Source organism: Dipodomys merriami, unplaced genomic scaffold, assembly GCF_024711535.1.
Source record: "Dipodomys merriami isolate MVZ:Mamm:240054 unplaced genomic scaffold, mDipMer1.0.p SCAF_22, whole genome shotgun sequence".
NCBI lineage: Eukaryota > Metazoa > Chordata > Mammalia > Rodentia > Heteromyidae > Dipodomys > Dipodomys merriami.
Genome location: NW_027203604.1, coordinates 15,262,521 through 15,281,469, shown reverse-complemented (window position 1 = coordinate 15,281,469; position 18,949 = coordinate 15,262,521). Strand labels below are relative to the sequence as shown.

General features: G+C 46.9%; 1 protein-coding gene across 1 annotated transcript in view; it reads left to right on the top strand.

Moving 5' to 3' along the window:
* The first annotated feature begins 1,555 nt into the window (after positions 1–1,555).
* Snx8 (sorting nexin 8) overlaps positions 1,556–18,949 on the top strand; it is a 37,663-nt gene continuing 20,269 nt past the window's right edge. Inside the window, exons 1-2 of the mRNA XM_070033423.1 lie at positions 1,556–1,711; positions 18,707–18,897. Coding sequence (XP_069889524.1) covers positions 1,618–1,711; positions 18,707–18,897 — 285 coding nt within the window. The 5' untranslated portion in view covers positions 1,556–1,617. The remainder of the gene's footprint in view (positions 1,712–18,706; positions 18,898–18,949) is intronic.

The following is an 18,949-nucleotide window of genomic DNA, read 5'->3' as shown; positions in this document are numbered from 1 at the left end:
GGGAAAGGAAGTGGCCATCAGATGAGGCAGAAGGTTACAGGATGCTGTGGCCTCCACTGTGACTTGGGAAAGCCAAGTAGTCCATTTGTAGAACAGTATGTCCTAGACCAGTTTATGACATAATAGTACTGTTTTTTATGCTTGCTGAGGTGATGGGTATCCTGGTGTGCTGGGACAGTAAGGTGTCTCAAGTATGGAGAAAGAATGTTGAAACTAAAACTCAAACTTTAGAAATATTTACATTGCAGAGTGTCTGGAGCCTGTAATCCTACAGTGGAGATATGAGGATTGAAATTGGAGGTCAGCCTGGAAAAAGAAAATGGTAAAACTCCATGTCTTGCTGGGCACCAGTGAGTGACTCATGCCTGTAATCCTAGCTACTCAGGAGGCTGAGATCTGAGGATCACAGTTCCAAGCCAGCCTGGGCAGGAAAGTCCATGAGACTCTTATCTCCAATTAACCACCAGAAAACCAGAGCTCCAGTGGTAGAGTGCTCCCTTTGAGCTGAAGAGCTGAGGGTCAGCCCCAGGACCAAAAACAAACTAAAAACAAAACCCCTCCATCTCAACTAGTGGCTGGGTGTGGTAGTGTATGCCTGTCATTCCCAGCTGCTGGAGGAAGCACAGGTAGGTGCATTGTCCAGACCCATTTGGACCTAAAGCTAGACACTACCTTGGAAATGTGGCTCAAGTGGTAGAGTGCCTACTAGAACTCAGCCAGGTATGTCGTAAGCACCTGGCCCTGAGTTCAGTCTCTGTTATGGCCAGTATGAACCATTACCAAACTAGAATGTGATCCCATCTTCTCTTAATTATACTGAGATGATAGTAGATATTATTTTAGCTCTGGGAAGAGCAGATGTTTGCAGTTGTTTGACGATTTCTGCTGTCCTGTTCAAGTCCTCTATGCGCCAGTCCTCAGACACTGCCTCTAAGTGACTTGCCCGCCCCCCCCCCCCCCCCCCCCCCCCCCGCCTCGAACCTCTTTGAGAATAACGGAGACCCCTCTGTCTGGCCAGGGACTGGCGTGCCTTTTCCTGTATCACACCTTGCCCAGGGCTTGCCTGGCCTTTGGGTAATGGCAAGCGGAGCTGCGGCACATGAGTGAGTGGATGCAGGATGCGGTGTGTGGCTGAACTGGGTGGGTGAGTGAGCTAATGTCTGGATGCGTCAGAGTGGGAGGTGGTGGGTAGGGGTGCCTGGGTGCATGGGGAAGAAAGTGAGTAAAGTGGCTTCGACCCAGGGGGTGACCCCAGGGGGTGACCGAGCGATCCAGGAGTGGGCTGAGAAGCGCGCCTCAACGCGGCGGTGGCCCCAACCAGGACAATTTCTCAGGAGTCCCGCTGGCACAGATGCAAGAGGGGAAGCCCTGGCCTGACCAGAGCCACGTGGCCGGGGCGGGGCAGGGCGGGGCCAGGGCGAACGGAGAGGGGAGGGCTCTGGGAGGATGTGGGCGTGCCCGAACTGCGCCTGGGCGTCGCAGGGCATGACGAGACCAGTATGGGCGTGGCTAGCCGGACTCCGGCCTGGAGTGGGCGGGGCTATGCCGGACCCAGGCTGGCGTGGGTGGGGCTGGCCGGCGGGAGCGGGAGGAAGTCACGTGGGCGCGCGGGCTCACATGACTGGCCGTGCGATGGACCCGCTGCCCGCCGCGGCAGTCCCGGCGGCGGCTGAGGTGGAGGCTGACGAGGAGGCGGATCCCCCAGCGACAGGTACGGCGGGTGGAGGCCGGGAGGGTCCTAGGCTTGTGTCCTGGTAGGCCCTGACCTGGCGGAGCCGAAGGCGACACTCAGGGCCCTTCCTGCCCTGCGTCTTGCGCCCCCAACCCCTTCCCGCCCTGGGGAGCCGGGCGCGGCCGTAGCGGGGACCACCTGTCCGGGCCACACCTGGCCTGCGTCAAGGGACTTCGTGAAGAGGGACTGCCCCCTTCCCCGTGCCTGAGAGGTGCTGCGCCCGGGGACTTGAGCGCTTGGGTTGGTGCGTGGCCTTGGGGACCTGCGACCTGGGACCCGGGATTTCTTCAGGGAGCTTGCGGACGAGCAGCTGGCGTTTCTTCAGAAGCTTGTGTTAATGTGTGAGCGTGCCCCAAGCCAGGATGCCGCTTGCCCCTAGGTTTAAACGTTCCTTTCCGTGGGCACACGTGCTAGTGGCTGCTGGTGACTGGGACGGTCTAGCCGACTCTGGCCAGGTGTCACCGAGGAGGTGATGGTCCAGGTAACTTCTGGAGGGATGGGAGAGAGACCGGTTCCTCCCTGAAAGGCAGGGCCAGTGGCCGTTACCTGCCAGGGCAGGGAGGACATGGTTACAGTTGGGTGGCATAGGCAGAACGTTTCTCCATGATTGAGCTTTAGTTCTATTTTTTCCCCCCTCTCTCTTCCTTGTGACTTTTTTTTTATTTTTTATTTTTTTTTTATTTTTTTGCTTATGTGGTGCTGGGGAATCGAACCCAGGGCCTCATGCATGCAAGGCAAGCGCTCTACCACTGAGCCACCTTCCCAGACCCATCTTTCTTGTGACTTTGTAAGGGGAGCCTGTGACAGTACCTGTTAGGTGGAACATTGGGTTGGAGCTGGGTAGGGACCCACTCCGATCTGACTGGACTCTTTGGGGCCACTTGCAAATGGGAGAGGTTGTGACTGCACCCGGGGCTGCTACTTCTCAGCTTGTAAGAGTGGCCCAAGGAGGTGGTGGCCTAGGAATCTCTTGGTAAATACAAAGACTACTCTAAATACTGTAGACTTTCATATAGGACTCACCCATGGTTGCCATGAGTCCTGGTTGGTGTTTTAAGCCTGTAAATCCTAGCTACTCAGGAGGTTGAAAGCTGAGAATCCCCAGCCCAGCAAAGGTAAGAGTCTCATGGACTTTCCTGCTGGGAGGATTTCAAGCAGTGATCCTCCAATCTCTTGTGTAGCTAGGATTACATTCGAAGAGACTCATCTCCAGTTAACCAGCAAAAAACTAGAAGTGGAGCTATGGTTCAAATAGTAGAGAACTATCCTTTAAAGAAACAGTTAAGGGGGGCTGGGAAGGTGGATCAGTGGTAGAGCACTTGCCTTGCATGCATGAGGCCCTGGGTTCGATTCCTGAGTACCACATCAGCAAAAAGAAAAAAAGCCGGAAGTGGCGCTGTGGCTCAAGTGGTAGAGTGCTAGCCTTGAGCTGAAGAGTTGAGGGACAGCGCCCAGGCCCAGAGTTCAGGACCCACGACCGGACTCCCCCCCCCCCCAGGCAAAAAAAAAAAAAAAAGAAAAGAAAAGAAAAGAAAAAGAAACAGCTAAAGGACAGTGCCCAGGTCCTGAGTTCAGGTCTCAGTCCTACTATACATAAATAAGTGGCTGCCACATAAGGCTGTGATTTATGGAGACTAGCTCTGGGCTGTTGGGGACCTGCCCTTTCTTTGACTTTGCCAGGAATTCCCATAGGTAGCTGGTCTTCCTTGGGGGCAGTGGTGATTTTTACCAGGAGGGCTAATTTTCCCCCAGCCATGTGGCCTTGGACAATTTACACAACATTCTTATAAATGCATGAGTCTAAAATGTTGGGTTTATCAGAGGTGAGCAATTCAGCCAATGGGTACTAGGGGTGAGTGTGTGTTGGTGGGAACCTTGGTTGGGTGAGCTAGGGTCAGAAAATGAATTACATCAAGAGATAAGAAATGTCTGTGTCATATCTTTTTGACTTCTTGAAGGAGCAATGTGGGTCATGGATATATGACTACTTTGTCTTCTTGTCTACACAGCCTGAGCTGCCTGTAGTACTCTGTATAGGCACTGTGAGGTCTGTCTTCTAAGTTCCTTTGGGATTGCTATAAAAAGTTGTGCTCATTGTTAAATGGAGTTTGTATTATGTTTGGATTAGTTGACATTTAGGCTGTGACTGTGATGGTAACTCCATAAAACTTAACTTTCAGTTACAGGACACTTGGATAAACCCCGGGTTTGAAGAAATCTGGAATGTTAAAGATCAAGTAAAAGTCCCAGCATGTTGAGTATCAGTTTGCATATTTGCATATTAATACTCAGAAATATGTGTTTCTGGATTATCTTGGTGGAACACATCTGTAATTCCAGCACATTTTTGTATGTGCGGTACTGGGGCTTTAACTCAGGGACAAGGTGTGGTCTCTTAGCTTTTTTTTTTTTTTCCTTAAGACTAGTTCTTTACCACTTGAGCCACAGCTCCACTTCTAGTTTTGGCTTAATCCCAGCACTTGGGAAGTTAAGGTAGAAGGATCGGGATTTCTAGACTAGCCTGGGCTACATAGTGAGACAGTATCTTAAACTTCCACAAAAAAGGGGCTGGGAAGGTGGCTCAGTGGTAGAGTGCATGCCTTGCATGCCAGAGGCCCTGGGTTCGATTCCTCAGCACCACATAAGCAAAAAGAAAAAAAAGCCGGAAATGGTGCTATGGCTCAAGTGGTAGAGCGCTAGCCTTGAGCTGAAGAGTTGAGGGACAGTGCCCAGGCCCAGAGTTCAAGCCCCATAACCGGACCCAAAAAAAAAAAAAAACTTCCACAAAAAAATAAAAAAGGGCTGAATGTATGGCTCAAGTGGAAGAATGTTAGACTGAGTTTGAACTACAATACCACTAACAAAAGAAAAGGAACAAAAAAAAGAGCATGTGCTCTGCTTCTCCTTAGCATACTGAATCATCCTCCATTGCTGCAGCAGAAAATTACATTTAGTGGCTTAAACAATACAAAATTATCAGCTTATGGGGCTGGAGGTCAGTCCAAGTTTCCTCAAGCTAAAGTGGGGGTGTCAGCAGTCTTGGGAGGCTCTGGCAATGATTGTCTTCTGGCCTTCCAGCTTTTAGAGGCTTCCATTCCTGGCTCCTGCTGTATTGGCCGAGGCTCGTTGGCCCTGCCTCTGCTTCTCTTCCTGTCTCCTCTTCCACTTTCCTTTTTCTTCAGCTCAGTCTTGTGTGCTCTGCTACTTAGGCCATGCCCCCAGTCCTTTGGCTTTGGTTTGTTTTTCAGATATGGTTTTGCTTTTTGCTCAGGCCAGCCTTGGACCTTAATCCTCCTGCTTCTACTTCCTGAGTAGCTGGGGCCACTGGTATGTGCTATCAAATACACCTGGTTTGTTTTTTGAGAACAGGTTTCAATAATTTTATTAATACCAAGTGCCAGTGGTTCATACCTGTAATTGTAGCTACTCAGGAGGCTGAGATATGAGGCTCAAGATTTGAGATGAGCTGGAATAGACAGATCCAAGAAATTTATATCTCTAGTTAACTAATAAAAGGTTGGTAGAGGTGCTGGGAAGTTGGCTCAGTGGTAGAGCGCTTGCCTTGCATGCCTGAGGCCCTGGGTTCTATTCCTCAGCACCACATAAGCAAAAAGAAAAAAGCCGGAAGTGGCGCTGTGGCTCAAGTGGTAGGGCGCTAGCCTTGAGTTGAAGAGCTGAGGGACAGTGCCCAGGCCCAGAGTTCAGGCCCCACGCCCGGACCCCCCCCAAAAAAAAGGTTGATGGATATCTCTAGTTAACTAATAAAAAGTTGGAAGCTACCAGGTGCCAGTGGCTCATGCCTGTAATCCTAGCTACTCAGAAGGCTGAGATCTGAAGATCTCGATTTGAAGTCAGCCTGGACAGACAAGTCCCCAAGAGACTCTTATCTCCAATAAACCACTCAAAAACCAGAAGTGGCACTGTGGCTCAAGTGGTAGAGTACTGCCCTTGAGCACAAAGAGGCTCAGGGACAGCATCCAGATCCTGAGTTCAAACCCTACAACTGACAAAAAGTAACACAAGAAAAAAGTTGGAAGTGGATGTATGGCTCAAATGGCAGAGTACCACCAGCCTTGAGTGAAAAAGCTCAGAGACATTGCCCAGGCTCTGAATTCAAGCCCCCAGGACTGGTACCCCAAAAAGAAAGAAAGAAATGAGTTCTTTTTAATATTCTTTTTCAATATTGGGAGTGAACTCAGGGCCTCACACTTGGTGACAGGAGCTTTGTCATTTCAGCCATTCCCTATCCCTTTAATACCATTAAAAAACTTTTCCTTCTGATGTAGAAAAATTAAGATAGAGTATTTCTTCTTCTCTTCTTCTCTTCTCTTCTCTTCTCTTCTCTTCTCTTCTCTTCTCTTCTCTTCTCTTCTCTTCTCTTCTCTTCTCTTCTCTTCTCTTCTCTTCTCTTCTCTTCTCTTCTCTTCTCTTCATTTTTGCCAGTACCGTGGCTTGAACTCTGGGCCTGTGTGCTGTCCCTGAGCTTCTTTTTGCTCAAGACTAGGGCTTTATCCCTTGAGTCAGAGCTCTACTTCTGGCTTTTTCTGTGTAGTTTATTGGAGATAATAGTCTCATAGACCTTCTTGCCTGGGCTGGCTTTGAATCATGATCCTCAGATCTCAGCCTCTTGAGTAGCTGGTATTACATACAGATGTAAGCCACTAGCGCCCAGCTCACTTTTATGTTAATTTGCATTTTCTTGATTAGGAATGAGTTATGTTTTCTTTTTTTTTTTTTGAATTATTTGCTGAAAGTTTAATTTTTTTTTATTGTGGAAATACTGTACAGAGAGGTTACAATTACATGGGCAAGATAATGAGTACATTTCTTATCAAGCATTGTAGCCTCCTCCTTTGTTTCCCCTTCCCATCCCATCCTCCCCCCGCCCCCCCCCTCACTGAGTTATGTTTTCTTGTGCTTTTTCCTTAATGGCCTCTCTGACTGGATGTGTTCACATCTTTTGCTCATTTCTTATGAGATTGTCTTTTTTTCTTTTGATTTGTAACAGTTTTATATTTTGGATGCTAACTCCTTACAGATTTCATATTGAAATCATCATTACTACCAAAACCATCTGAATGAACCAGGCATGGAAGTACATGTCAGTTATCCAAGCAACTCAGAGGCTGAGTCAGGAGGATGTCAAGTTTGATGCCAACCTAAATTACATAAGGAAACCTTGTCTCAAAACAAAAACCAAAGACTGGGGATGTGGCTCAGCGGCTTACCTAGCATATACAAGGCTGGAAGTCCCATCCCCAGTAGTGCCCCAAATCTGAATAATTTGTTTCTTGACTCTCTTCCAGTGTGGATAGATTATGACTTAGAGTGGCAACAAGTGGGTGTGGCCTGCATCATCCAATCTGATTGGGGGGTACATTAATATGCAAATTGTCACTGTGTCTTAGACCTGCCTCATAGGGACATTTTTCCCATCCTGGAGAAACTGGCCTCTGTGCTAGCATTCCATACATTCCAGTCTCAGGGCTGAGGCGTGTGTGTGTGTGTGTGTGTGTGTGTGTGTGTGTGTGTGCGCGTGTGCGTGTGCGTGTGCGCGTACATCCTCCTGTCTGCTGTGGTAAAGCCCCCAGGCCTTTGCTGCTTTCCAGTGGCCCCAGCCTTCTCTTCCTGGCCCCCCTAATTTACAGGTCCTCATCCTTCTCTGGGTGTGTGCATTTGTCACAATTCATTGAGCTGTCACTGAGGATTTATGCAGTTTATGGGGATTAATTATACCTTTAATGACAGTATGCATGGAGTATGCACCCCTGTCCTTCCAATTTATACCTTTTGATCATCAACTTCTGACAGGCAGAAACTTGTTTTTCTTTACATCCCATGTCTAATTCTGCTTGAAGATGGGGCTCCTGGGTTTGAAGAGAATTATACTTGATTGTTCTTTTCAAAAGTAGTATCACATTTTAGTGAGTATTTCAAAAGTTTCATTTATTAGTCTTTAAATGTTTTCTACACACAGAAGCAGGCACAATTTGCAAGGTAAAATGTGTCAATTTGGAGAAAGAGGAACTAACTGATTCACTATTATGTAGAAAAGATTTTGCCAGCATTTGTGGTTAGTAAAAAAGCTATATGTTCCGGTAGGGGAATTTTGTTTTGGTATTACTTTTTCTTTCCTGAGAAAAACACAGCACCAAAAGAGATGTTTTGCCATCCTGGGTGCTGGGGTGGTGGGCAGTTGTGGGCAGAGCCTGCAGGGGTGTGGTATTGTGGGGATAGGTACAGTTTTCTTGGGCCTGCTATGTTGGGAGGAGCAGAGGGCCTGAGCAGAGCTGGGAAGCTATAGGTAAGGGGTCCAGTGTCCTCAATAGCATCATTACTCTGAAGTCCCATTTTGCTTATAAAATATCACACACACACACACACACACACACACACACACACACACACACACACACACACACACACACACACACACACACACACACACACACACACACACAATCATGGTGCTTGGTTAAAGGGGAAAAATTATTTTGTGAAAAGTGTTTTGGGACTAGATGCTTATAATCCCAGCTTCGTAGGAGGTGGAGATTGGGAGAATCACAGTTGAAGCAAGCCCAAGCAAAAAGTTAGCAAGCTTGCATCTAAAAGAACAAGATAGGTGTGGTAGATCATGGTTGTAATCTAAGCTATGGGAGGCATAGATAGGAAGATCACAGTCAGAGGCCATCCCTGAACAAAAACAGATGAACCTATCTGAAAAATAACTAGAACAAAAAGGGTTGGGAATGTGTGGCTCAAATGGTAGAATGCCTGTCTAGCAAGCATGCGGATCTGAGTTCAAATTTCAGTCAGAAAGGAAAGGTTTGGGGGGCAGATATTGATCATAAAATGTCATGGAGTCTCCTAGATAAATTCTGAGAGAATCTAAACTATACTCTTTGTGTTGTGTGGTGTTCTGTTCACCACCTGGGGAAAGCATTTGTTATTATTCAGTGGGGGTCTCTTAGCTCTTTTGGTTTTTGGAATTGTACACTTAGTGGATAATTACAGTATTTTCTTTTGTCTTTCTTTCTTTTTTCTTCTTTCTTTTTTTCTTTCTTCCTTTCTGCCAGTCCTGAGTGCTGTCCCTGGGCTTCTTAAGGCTAACATTCTACCACTTGAGCCACTCTACCACTTCTGGTTTTTTCTGTTTATGTGGTACTGAGGAATTGAACCCAGGGCTTCATGCATGCTAGGCAAGCACTGTACCACGAAGCCACTTCCCCAGCCCAATTATAGTATTTTCTAACAGACTTCTGATACCTGGTCTGTGCTCATGAAGTTTTTTTTTTTTTGGCCATGGGGTTTGAACTCTGGGCCTGGGCACTGCCCTGGAACAATTCAGCTCAAGGCAAGCTCTCTACCACTTGAGCCACAGTGCCACTTCTGGTTTTCTGGTGGTTAATTGGAGATAAGAGTTTCATGGATTTTCCTGCCTGAGCTGGCTTTGAACTGTGATCCTCAGATCTCAGCCTCCTGAGTAGCTAAGATTATAGTCGTGAGCCACTGGCTCCCAGCTGAAGTGTTGTTTGATAGGAGTCTTGAGTTGTAATCAGATCCAGTAATGTTTTATTGTTGCTTGTGAATTGGTACCTGAGAAAATGTTGTCAGTGATACAAGTTCAACCCTTTTGCCAAAGTGCCTATTATTCCTTCACTTTTACACAGTACATCCTGTGTGTTTCCTTAGGTCCTGTGTGAGTGTGTTTTGTGTCGTTCCTGTCACTGTGTCACCAATATGTTTTCCCAGTCTTCCTTTCACTTGACATTTTTGAGCCTGCTAAGTAGTGTTTGCAGTTTTCTAACAGCTGCATTACCCAGTAGCAAGGAGTGTACTCTCTGTGCCGTGAAAGTGTTGCTTTCTGAAAGTTGAGTTAAATGTGTGCTTGACGTGCTTCCCAGAAATAGAGTCAATATAAAAAATTGCATTTATGTCAGAGCCCTGGTGGTTCATGCCTGTAATCTTAGCTATTCAGTCGGCTGAGACCTGAAGGATAGAAGTTGAAGCTAGCCCAGGCCAAAAAGTCTTTGAGACTTCATCTCCAATTAACCCCCTTCCCCCTGCAAAACAAAACAACAAAACAAAAACAAAAAATAACTGAGCCAGGCCTTGGTGGTTCATGCCTATAATCCTAGCTACTCAGGAGGTTGAGATCTGAGGATCATGGTTCAAAGCCAGCCTGGGCAGGAAAGTCCATGAAACTCATCTCCTTTTCCCTACCCTCCTTTATCTCTCCAAACTAGTTCCGTATTTCTAGAGGCGCCTCTGTCATTGTCTGTGTGTGTTGATTCAAAAATCTCAGTAAACAAGCCAGGCACCAGTGGCTCATGCTTATAATTCTAGCTATTCAGGAGGCTGAGCTCTAAGGATTGAGATTCAAAACTAGTCCAGGCAGGAAAGTCCATGAGACTATTATCTACAATACCACTAGAAAACCAGAAATGGTGCTATGGCTCAGAGTGGTAGAGTGTTAGCCTTGAGTGAAAAAGCTTAGGGACAATGCCAGGCTTTCAGTTTCAGCCCCATAACAGCAACAACAATTAAAGAATCTCAGTAAACAAATTATTAGTTTTTTTAGAGCTAGAGAAATAGCCTTACATGACTTGTGAGATACTGGGTTCTGTAGCTTGGTATAAATCATACCCCAAGGGAGGATGTTGAAAACATTTATATACCAGGAAAAATTTTTTTTTTTTTGGTCGGCCGTGAGGCTTGAACTCTGGGCCTGGGCGCTGTCCCTCAGCTCTTCAGCTCAAGGCGAGCGCTCTACCACTTGAGCTACAGCACCACTTCCGGTTTTCTGGTGGTTTATTGGAGATAGGAGTCTCACGGTCTCTCCTGCCCGGGCTGGCTTTGAACCACGATCCTCAGATCTCAGCCTCCTGAGTAGCTAGGATTACAGGCGTGAGCCACCAGCGCCCGGCCAGGAAAATGTTTTATGCAATCTCAATTTTTAAAATGTTCATGTACAACCAAAAGAGGATCTGTTGTATGAGGATGCTTAAGTGTGTGATAAAAGTATAAATAGACCAGATGTGGTAGTACATGTCTAATTCCAGCCCTTGGGTAGCTGGAGCAATAGGATTGTAAGTAGGAGACCAGCCTGGGCTACATAGTGAGAACCTTACTCAAAAACCAAGGCTTGGGGCTGGGAAGGTGGGTAAGTGTAGAGCGCTTGCTTTGCATGCATGAGGCCCTGGGTTCGATTCCTCAGCACCACATAAGCAAAAAGAAGAAAGCCGGAAGTGGCACTGTGGCTCAAGTGGTAGAACGCTAGCCTTGAGCTAAAGGCCTGAGGGTCAGTGCCCACGCCCAGAGATTAGGCCCCACTACCAGACCCCCCCCCCCCAAAAAAAAAAAAAAAACCAAACCAAAAACCAAACAAAAAAACCAAGGCTTGTGGTAGAACCTTACCTAGTATGCACAAGGCCCTGGGTTTGATTTACACAAGAAAAAAGAGTGAATGGCGGGGGGGGGGGGGGGGGGGGGGGATGGGAGGGCAGGGATGGTAAGGGGTAACAAAGGAAACAAAGGAGGAGGTAAATGCTTGATAAGAAATATACTCATTACCTTGCTCATGTAATTGTAATCTCTCTGTACGGTATTTTCACAATAAAAAAACCTTATTAATAGAAAAAAAGAATGAATGGAAAGCAAAGAAAATGCCATAAGAATTAGGCTGGTGGCCATGTCTCATGGGGGGAGGTGGTCCCACCTGGAGGAGATATCAGACTAGGGAAGTTTCTGGGTGCATATGTTTGAACTATAATTTTGTTCAAGTGCCTGTAGTTTTGTGTTTTTATTTTTCAGTGCTGAGGATTGAACTCAGGACCTTGTATGTACACGCTACTATAGCCCTATCCCATGAACCTCCCACAGTATCTTTATACCCTCTTTTGTTCATGTGTAATGTATTTTCCAGTTCACAATGTTGAGGGAAAACCTGAGATGATAGGCAGAGGCAGACCCAGGGTCCTGTCCTGGTTTGGGTTGTGTGGAGCTGTCGAGGCTTGTTGGCTTTAGTTCTGTAGTGTTTCTGGTGGTGGGTGCATGCCAGGGGTGCTGGAGGTCATATGCAGTTGTGTGCAGCTCTGGATGGAGGACTTGCAGCTGGACACTGGAGTGCCGCGCTGGCTTCTGCTCCTGGGGTCTGGAAAACTCTCAGGTGGTCCAGCTGTTCTAGTGGTCCCTGGGGGCAGGACTGGAAAGAGGACCAGGCCCTGAGCACTGGCACCTTTGAGAAGCAGAAGTAGTGGTCAGGATCTCTATTGCTGTGGAAAGTGTTCCTTTGTGAAGCTTTCTTATGTAGGAAATGTCACCTTGGACATGAGGAAATCCAGCCTGGGGCTGAATATGTCTGTCTCAGTGCTGGTGTTTGGCCGAAGGGAGACTGAACCCGTGTTTCCAGAACTTGTGTGTACGGGCAGCTCCTCATCTTAGGGTGGCGAGGGTCCAGCTCACCTTTAGTCTTTGACACAGGCAGATGGGTGGCTGGGGGGCGGGGTGGGGCCCTGTAGGTACAGCTGAGCAGTGCTGGGAAAGAAGGGTGTCTCCTGGAAGGTTCTGCAGGGGTTCAGATCTGTGCCTTCTGTGGAATGGGCTTCCCCTGGGGAGCAACAGGCTGAGTACCAGCTGCTCCCATCCATGGCCTCCCTGCTGAGTGGTGGTAAAACTCCTGGTTCTTCTCTTCACAGTGGTGGTGTAGGAGATACTTTTCCTGGGGTGTAAGGGCTTTGGTGCAGGAACTTGTCTAGCTGGCCTGTGGGGTACTGCCTCAGTGCACCCATGAAATACAGCTTACAGAACAAACACTGTGTGAATTTGGGGAAGTCTGGGCCCAGTTCCCAACTAACGAAGACATTTAGAATATGTTTGGGACATCATCTTGGGGTGTCAGGGTATCTAGTCATTAGATGTCCTTGGCTTTTCATGGAAAAATAGGCCCCCAGATTCAGTGAAAATGTGGCAGTAAATGAGGAACTGTCTCACATTCCCTTCCTATGACACACTCCCGGTTCCTGCTTTGGCCTCATGTGCGTAGGTAATGGCACTCCTGCTTGTCTGTCCCTGGCCATGAAAGGCCCTGGACCTAGAACTTGTGGATCCTACTGCAGGTCGGTACATGCTTGTTTAAATAGACTCTGCCATGTGGCCCAGGACTAATGCAGTCCGTGACTATGGGCCATTCTCCTAGAGGGATCCACTTGGTTGCTGATGCCTACTCTCTACTCTTGCCTTAGACATACATCCTGTGACATATTCTGCCATATTTTCACTTTCCACATTGAGGGCACCCTAGAAAACTTGAGTCACTTTCTGAGTCAGCCAATTTGAGCCAGAGGAAGATTAAAAAAAAACAAAAACAAAAGAAAGAAGCAGGCAATAAAAGCACTGCAAATTGATTAAATTTTGTTAAAGATAAAGGGTACTTATGGGATATATATATATATATTTTTTTGCCAGTCTTGAGGCTTGAACTCAGGGCCTGGGCGCTGTCCCTGAGCTTCTTTTTGCTCAAGGCTAGTGCTCTATGACTTTGAGCCATAACTCTACTTCCTGCTTTTTCTGAGTAGTTTGTAAGATAAAAGATAAGAGTCTTTTTGCCTGGGCTAGTTCCCAACACCATCTTCAGATCTCAGCCTCATGAACAGCTAGGATTACAGAAGTGAGCCACTGGCTCCTAGCTCTTATAGGGATTTTAAACTCCTACTTTGTCCATTATTCTAAGATCCCCCAAATGGGTACAACAAGTTTTGCTTTTTTTTTTTTTTTTGGTTGGTCATGGGGCTTGAACTCTGGGCCTGGGCACTGTCCCTCAGCTCTTTAGCTCAAGGCTAGCACTCTACCACTTGAGCCACTGCACCACTTCCAGCTTTTTTTCTGCTTATGTAGTGCTGAGGAATCGAACCCAGGGCCTCATGCACATAAGGCAAGTGCTCTACCACTGAGCCACCTTCCCAGCCCTAGTTTTGCTTTTAAACTCTGAAGAAGTCACTGGGCCTCCTTACATGTGACCATTTCCAAAGTGAGAGGCCCAGGGGAGTTCTGGAGGAGGATTCTAGATGAATTGCCTTTCAACAAGTCCTTCTGGCTAGCGCTCTATCACTTGAGCTACTGAGCCACTTCCAGTTTTCTGGTGTTTATTGGAGATAAGAGTTTCACAGAGTGGGGGTGGGGGAGGAGGGGAGGGCTGGGGGGGGCGCTGGGAAGGTGGCTCAGTGGTAGAGTACTTGCCTTGCATGCATGAGGCCCTGGGTTCGATTCCTCAGCACCACATAAGCAGAAAAAAGCCAGAAGTGGGGCTGAGGCCCAAGTGGTAGAGCGCTAGTCTATAGCTGAAGAGCTGAGGGACAGCACCCAGGCCCAGAGTTCAGGCCCCACGACTGACCAAAAAAAAAAAAAGTTTCACGGACTTTCCTGCTGGGCTGGCTTTGAACCGCGATTCTCAGATCTCAGCCTCCTGAGTAGCTAGGATTACAGGTGTGAGCCACCAGCTAGTACTGAATTTTGAACTTGGCCTTGTACTTGCCAAGCAGGTCCTCTACTACTTGAGCCACATCCTCAGCCTTTTTTGGGGTTGGTTATTTTTTATCTTAGGATCTTAGGTTATTAGGATCGTGCTTATAGACCCAGACCAGCCAGGAATGTGATTCTCCTACTTGTGCTTTCCTTTGTTGTCTGAATGACAAGTGCATGCCACTGTACCCAGCCATGAGTTGAGATGGTAATCTTATAAATTTTTATACCTGGGCTGACCTTGAACTGATCTCTACTTCCCAAGTAGCTAGGATTATAGGTTTGAGCTATCTTACCCAGCCAAATAGGTCCTTTCAGAATGGACCTTGCGGTTCATGGGTAAGTGGGGTGTGGTAGTTGCTGGTCCCTCACTTCTCTGAGTCAGAGGAGCTCATCAGAGGTCAGAATTTTCAGCCCTGAGCTTCAGTTACATGATATCTGAGGAAGACCCATGATTTCTTGCCCTTTTTGTGCTCTAGTCACTTGCCCTTTCCTTTAAAGGATCTTTCCTCTGAGAGAGAGAGAGAGAGAGAGAGAGAGAGAGAGAGAGAGAGAGAGAGAGAGAAAGAGAGAGAGAGAGAGAGAGAGAGAGAGAGAGAGAGAGTGATTTTTTGAAAGCTCTTGCATTTTTTGAAAGCCCTCGCATTTTGCCTGGGCTATCCTAAACTGTGATCCTCCTCTTTATGTTTGGATAACAGGTATGAACCACCATGCCTAGCTTTTATTGGTTGAGATGGAGTCTTGAAGACTTTTTTTTCTCTGACTGGCCCCAAATCTCATCATCCTGACCTCCACCTCCTATGTAACTAAGGGTTTTGTGTATGAGCCATTACATCCAGCTCAGTTTCTAATTTTGGCCAAGTCTACTTTATCAGCTTTGATCTTTTGTTAGTTATGTTTTGGTGTTATGTCTGAAAAGTCTTGGCCTAACCCACAGACATGAAAATTTTCTCCTCTATTTTCCTCCAAGTGTTCTGTAGTTTAACTTGTACATTTAGGTTTACATTTCATTTCTAATCAGTGAGTACATGCTGTGAGTTTGGGGACTGGCATTGTTCTTTTTTTTTTTTTGGTCGGTTGTGGGACCTGAACTCTGGGCCTGGGCGCTGTCCCTCAGCTCTTCAGCTCAAGGCTAACACTCTACCACTTGAGCCACAGCGCCACTTCCGGCTTTTTCTGCTTATATGGTGCTGAGGAATCAAACCTAGGGCCTCATGCACACAAGGCAAGCACTCTACCACAGAGCCATCTTCCCAGCCCCTGGCTTTATTCTTTGAGTATGGTTTCTCCATTGTCTTTCACAAAGCCCTCTTTCGGTCCAACATGGTATGGACTACTCCCACGTTACATAGTGTTAGGAAATCAGAGCTACTTACAGGATTACATGTTGTGATTTGGGAGCAATGCATGAAGAAGACAGATTGAAGAAACTCCAACTCCTTGTGAGCATGTGAAGGAAAATTTGGAGATGCTCAGGGCTGGAAAATACTCCCTGAACTGAGCCTATAGGCCAGAGAGGATTTGGATGAAACGTCCTCAGTAATGAGTTCCAGCAGCTTGGAAGGCGCCCAAGAGGCTGTTGATTGATACGGTGAGGTAAGAGCATCTAAACCACTGCAGGAAGACAGAGTACGCCATGCTCTCTGGTGCAGGACTGTAGGGCAGCTGCCCGTGTGCAGGGATCCTGCAGCTTTCTGATGCCAGAGATCTTCCTTGTGATTGCACTCAATGTTGGCAGAAGGGCATGATGTGTTTGTGGAGGGGGGTTGCGAGTTCCAGGCATCGCTCACATGTCAACCATGGCCATATCTATGAACATGATCCTCTTTCCTTTTTTCTATTTTTTTGGCCATGCTTGGAATTTAGGGTCTCATTCCTCCTTTTCTTCTCTTTCCTTTTTTTTTTTTTGGTACTGGGGCTTGAACTCAGGGCCTGGGCACTATCCTTAGCTTTTTCACTCAAGGCTGGCACTCTACCACTTGGGCCTTATCTCCACCTCTGGCTTTTAAAAAAAATATAATTTTATTGTTATTATTAAGTTGTTGTACAGAGAAGTTACCATTTTATAAGTTAGGTTATGAAGTATATTTCTCTTTGGACAATGTCACCCCTTCCTTCCACCTTTGACTTTTTGATGGTTAATAGAGATAAGAGTCTTGTGGATTTATCTGTCTGGACTGGTTTTATACTATGATCTTCAGATTTCAGCCTCCTGAGTAGCTAAGGTTATAGGAATCAGCCACTGCTTCCTGGCTCGAAGTCTTTTTCTTAATTAGCATTTGTTTTAAAACATGGGTATGTACTCTAGTAGATTTGTATTTGGATTCATCCCTTCCAGTGAGAAACTTCCACAGAGGGTTGTGGGTAAGCTGGAGAGTGGTCAGGGTTAGAGCAAAATGTGTTGTTTTTGTTTTTTGTTTTTTTGGTTGGTTGTGGGGCTTGAACTCAGGACCTAGGCACTGTTCCTCAGGTTTTTCTCTCAAGGTTAGTGCTCTACCACTTTGAGCCACAGCTCTACTTCTGGTTTTCTAGAGGTTAATTAGAAACAAGAGTTTCATGGACTTTCCTGCTTGGGCTGGCTTCAAACCATGATCCTCAATCTCAGTTCCTGAGTAGCTAGGAATACAGCTGTGAGCACCAGTATCTGGCTACAATGTGTTTTTTGAGTTGCATCTTTTAGATGCTCATGTGATCAAAGTTCAAGTTGTTCACCAATGTGTGGTCATTTGATAATCATTACTGAGCTCACATGCTGTCTTGGAAAATCCTTTTTTTTTTTTTTTTGTGACATTGGGGATTATATCAGGGCCTTGTGCCTACTCTAGACATGCCTCCATGTCTTTTGCTTTTTTTTTTTTTTTTTTTTTTGCCAGTCCTGGGCACAGTCCCTGAACTTCTTTTGATCAAAGTTAGAATTCTGCCACATTAAACCACAGCACTACTTCCAGCTTTCTGGTGGTTAATTGGTGATAGGAGCCTTACAGACTTTCCTGTTTGGGCTGGCTTTGAACCTTGATCCTCAGATCTCAGACTCCTGAGTAGAAGGATTAGAGGTGTGAGCCACCAGTGCCCAGCTCAACTCTTGTCTCTTCAGTACATATATGTTTTCATTTTTGTTGGGCATCTTTCTAGCAGTAGAACTGTTGCATTATAAGGTAGCTTTGTACCTTGTTCAGAGGATCTGCCCTAGTTTTGTGGATATAGCCACTGCAAATGTATGGAATTTTCTTATCTGGCGCGCACGCGCGTGCGCACATGTGTGTGTGTGTGTGTTTTGAAGCTGGAACTCAGGGTCTCATGCTTAATTGGCTGGTGTTCTACCATTTGAGCCACACCCCAGTCTGGCATTTTGCTGATTATTTTATTGCTGGCTTTTAATGCCAATCCTCTGGATCTCAGCCTCCTGACTAGCTAGGATGTCTGCCTTGTGATTGACTTTTAAACATTTTTTTTTTTTTTTTTTTGTCGGTCGTGGGGCTTGAACTCTGGGCCTGGGCGTTGTCCCTCAGCTCTTCAGCTCAAGGTGAGCGCTCTACCACTTGAGCTACAGCGCCACTTCCGGTTTTCTGGTGGTTTATTGGAGATAGGAGTCTCACGGTCTTTCTTGCCCGGGCTGGCTTTGAACCGTGATCCTCAGATCTCAGCCTCCTGAGTAGCTAGGATTACAGGCGTGAGCCACCAGCGCCCAGCTAGACTTTTAAACATTTTTTATTTTTTATTAGGATCATTACTTTGTGATGTCTTCCTGTGGTTACAGTTTGTATTTCCCTGGTGGTTATTGGTGTTGGGCATCTTTTTATGTGCTATTGGCATTAGTACCTTTTTTCCCCCCTCCTTTGGAAGTACTGGGATTTGAACTCAGGGTTGCCAGACTGGTTGCTCTACCGCTTGAGCTATATCCCCAGCACTTTTTGCTTTTGTTATTTTGGAGATAAGTTCTCCCCTTTATGCTGGGGGCTAGCCTTGAACCTCAGTTCCCCTTTGTATGAATTTATATAGCCAGGATGAGAGGTGTGTGCTGCCACACCTAGCTTATTATTGGTTGAGATGGAGTCTTACTAACTTTTTGTCTGGGCTGCCCTGGAACTATGATCTCCCTTCTCAGCATCCCCCATACCCTCAAGGAATACTAGTGTGGGCCAATGGTTTTTGCACATCTTTGGTATAACATCTCTATAAGCCTTTGCCCCTTCTTCAGTGGCTCCCTCACCCTTGAGTTGTGTTCTGTTTTCACTAATGGGCAAGTGGGTGATACCTCCTCATAGTGATTCTTTGGGGGAGATCAGTGTGCATCTCAGTGCTGGCTCCACAGAGTGGGCAAGGTAATGTCTTAATGGGGGTGGGTCTAGCCATGTGCCATGGCCAGAGTCCACGAGTTGAGTCAGCAGGGTTGCTGGGAGGCCCCATGAACTGAGCAACTGGCCCTATTGGGTGTTCACCTTCTCTCTCCCACAGGCCTGCCAATGCCCCAGGACATTGAGCGCAGGCTCTCCGATTCCAGTCGAATGCAGCGGCCCCAGGGGAACCCGCTGCTGCTGTCCTACAGCCTGCAGGAGCTGCTGGCCCGTGATACTGTGCAGGTGGAGCTCATCCCCGAGAAGAAGGGCCTCTTCCTCAAGCATGTGGAGTATGAGGTTTCCAGCCAGGTACCTGGGAGCTGTGTGGAGGGGGAGCTTGGGACAGTTCCAGGCCAGAGTG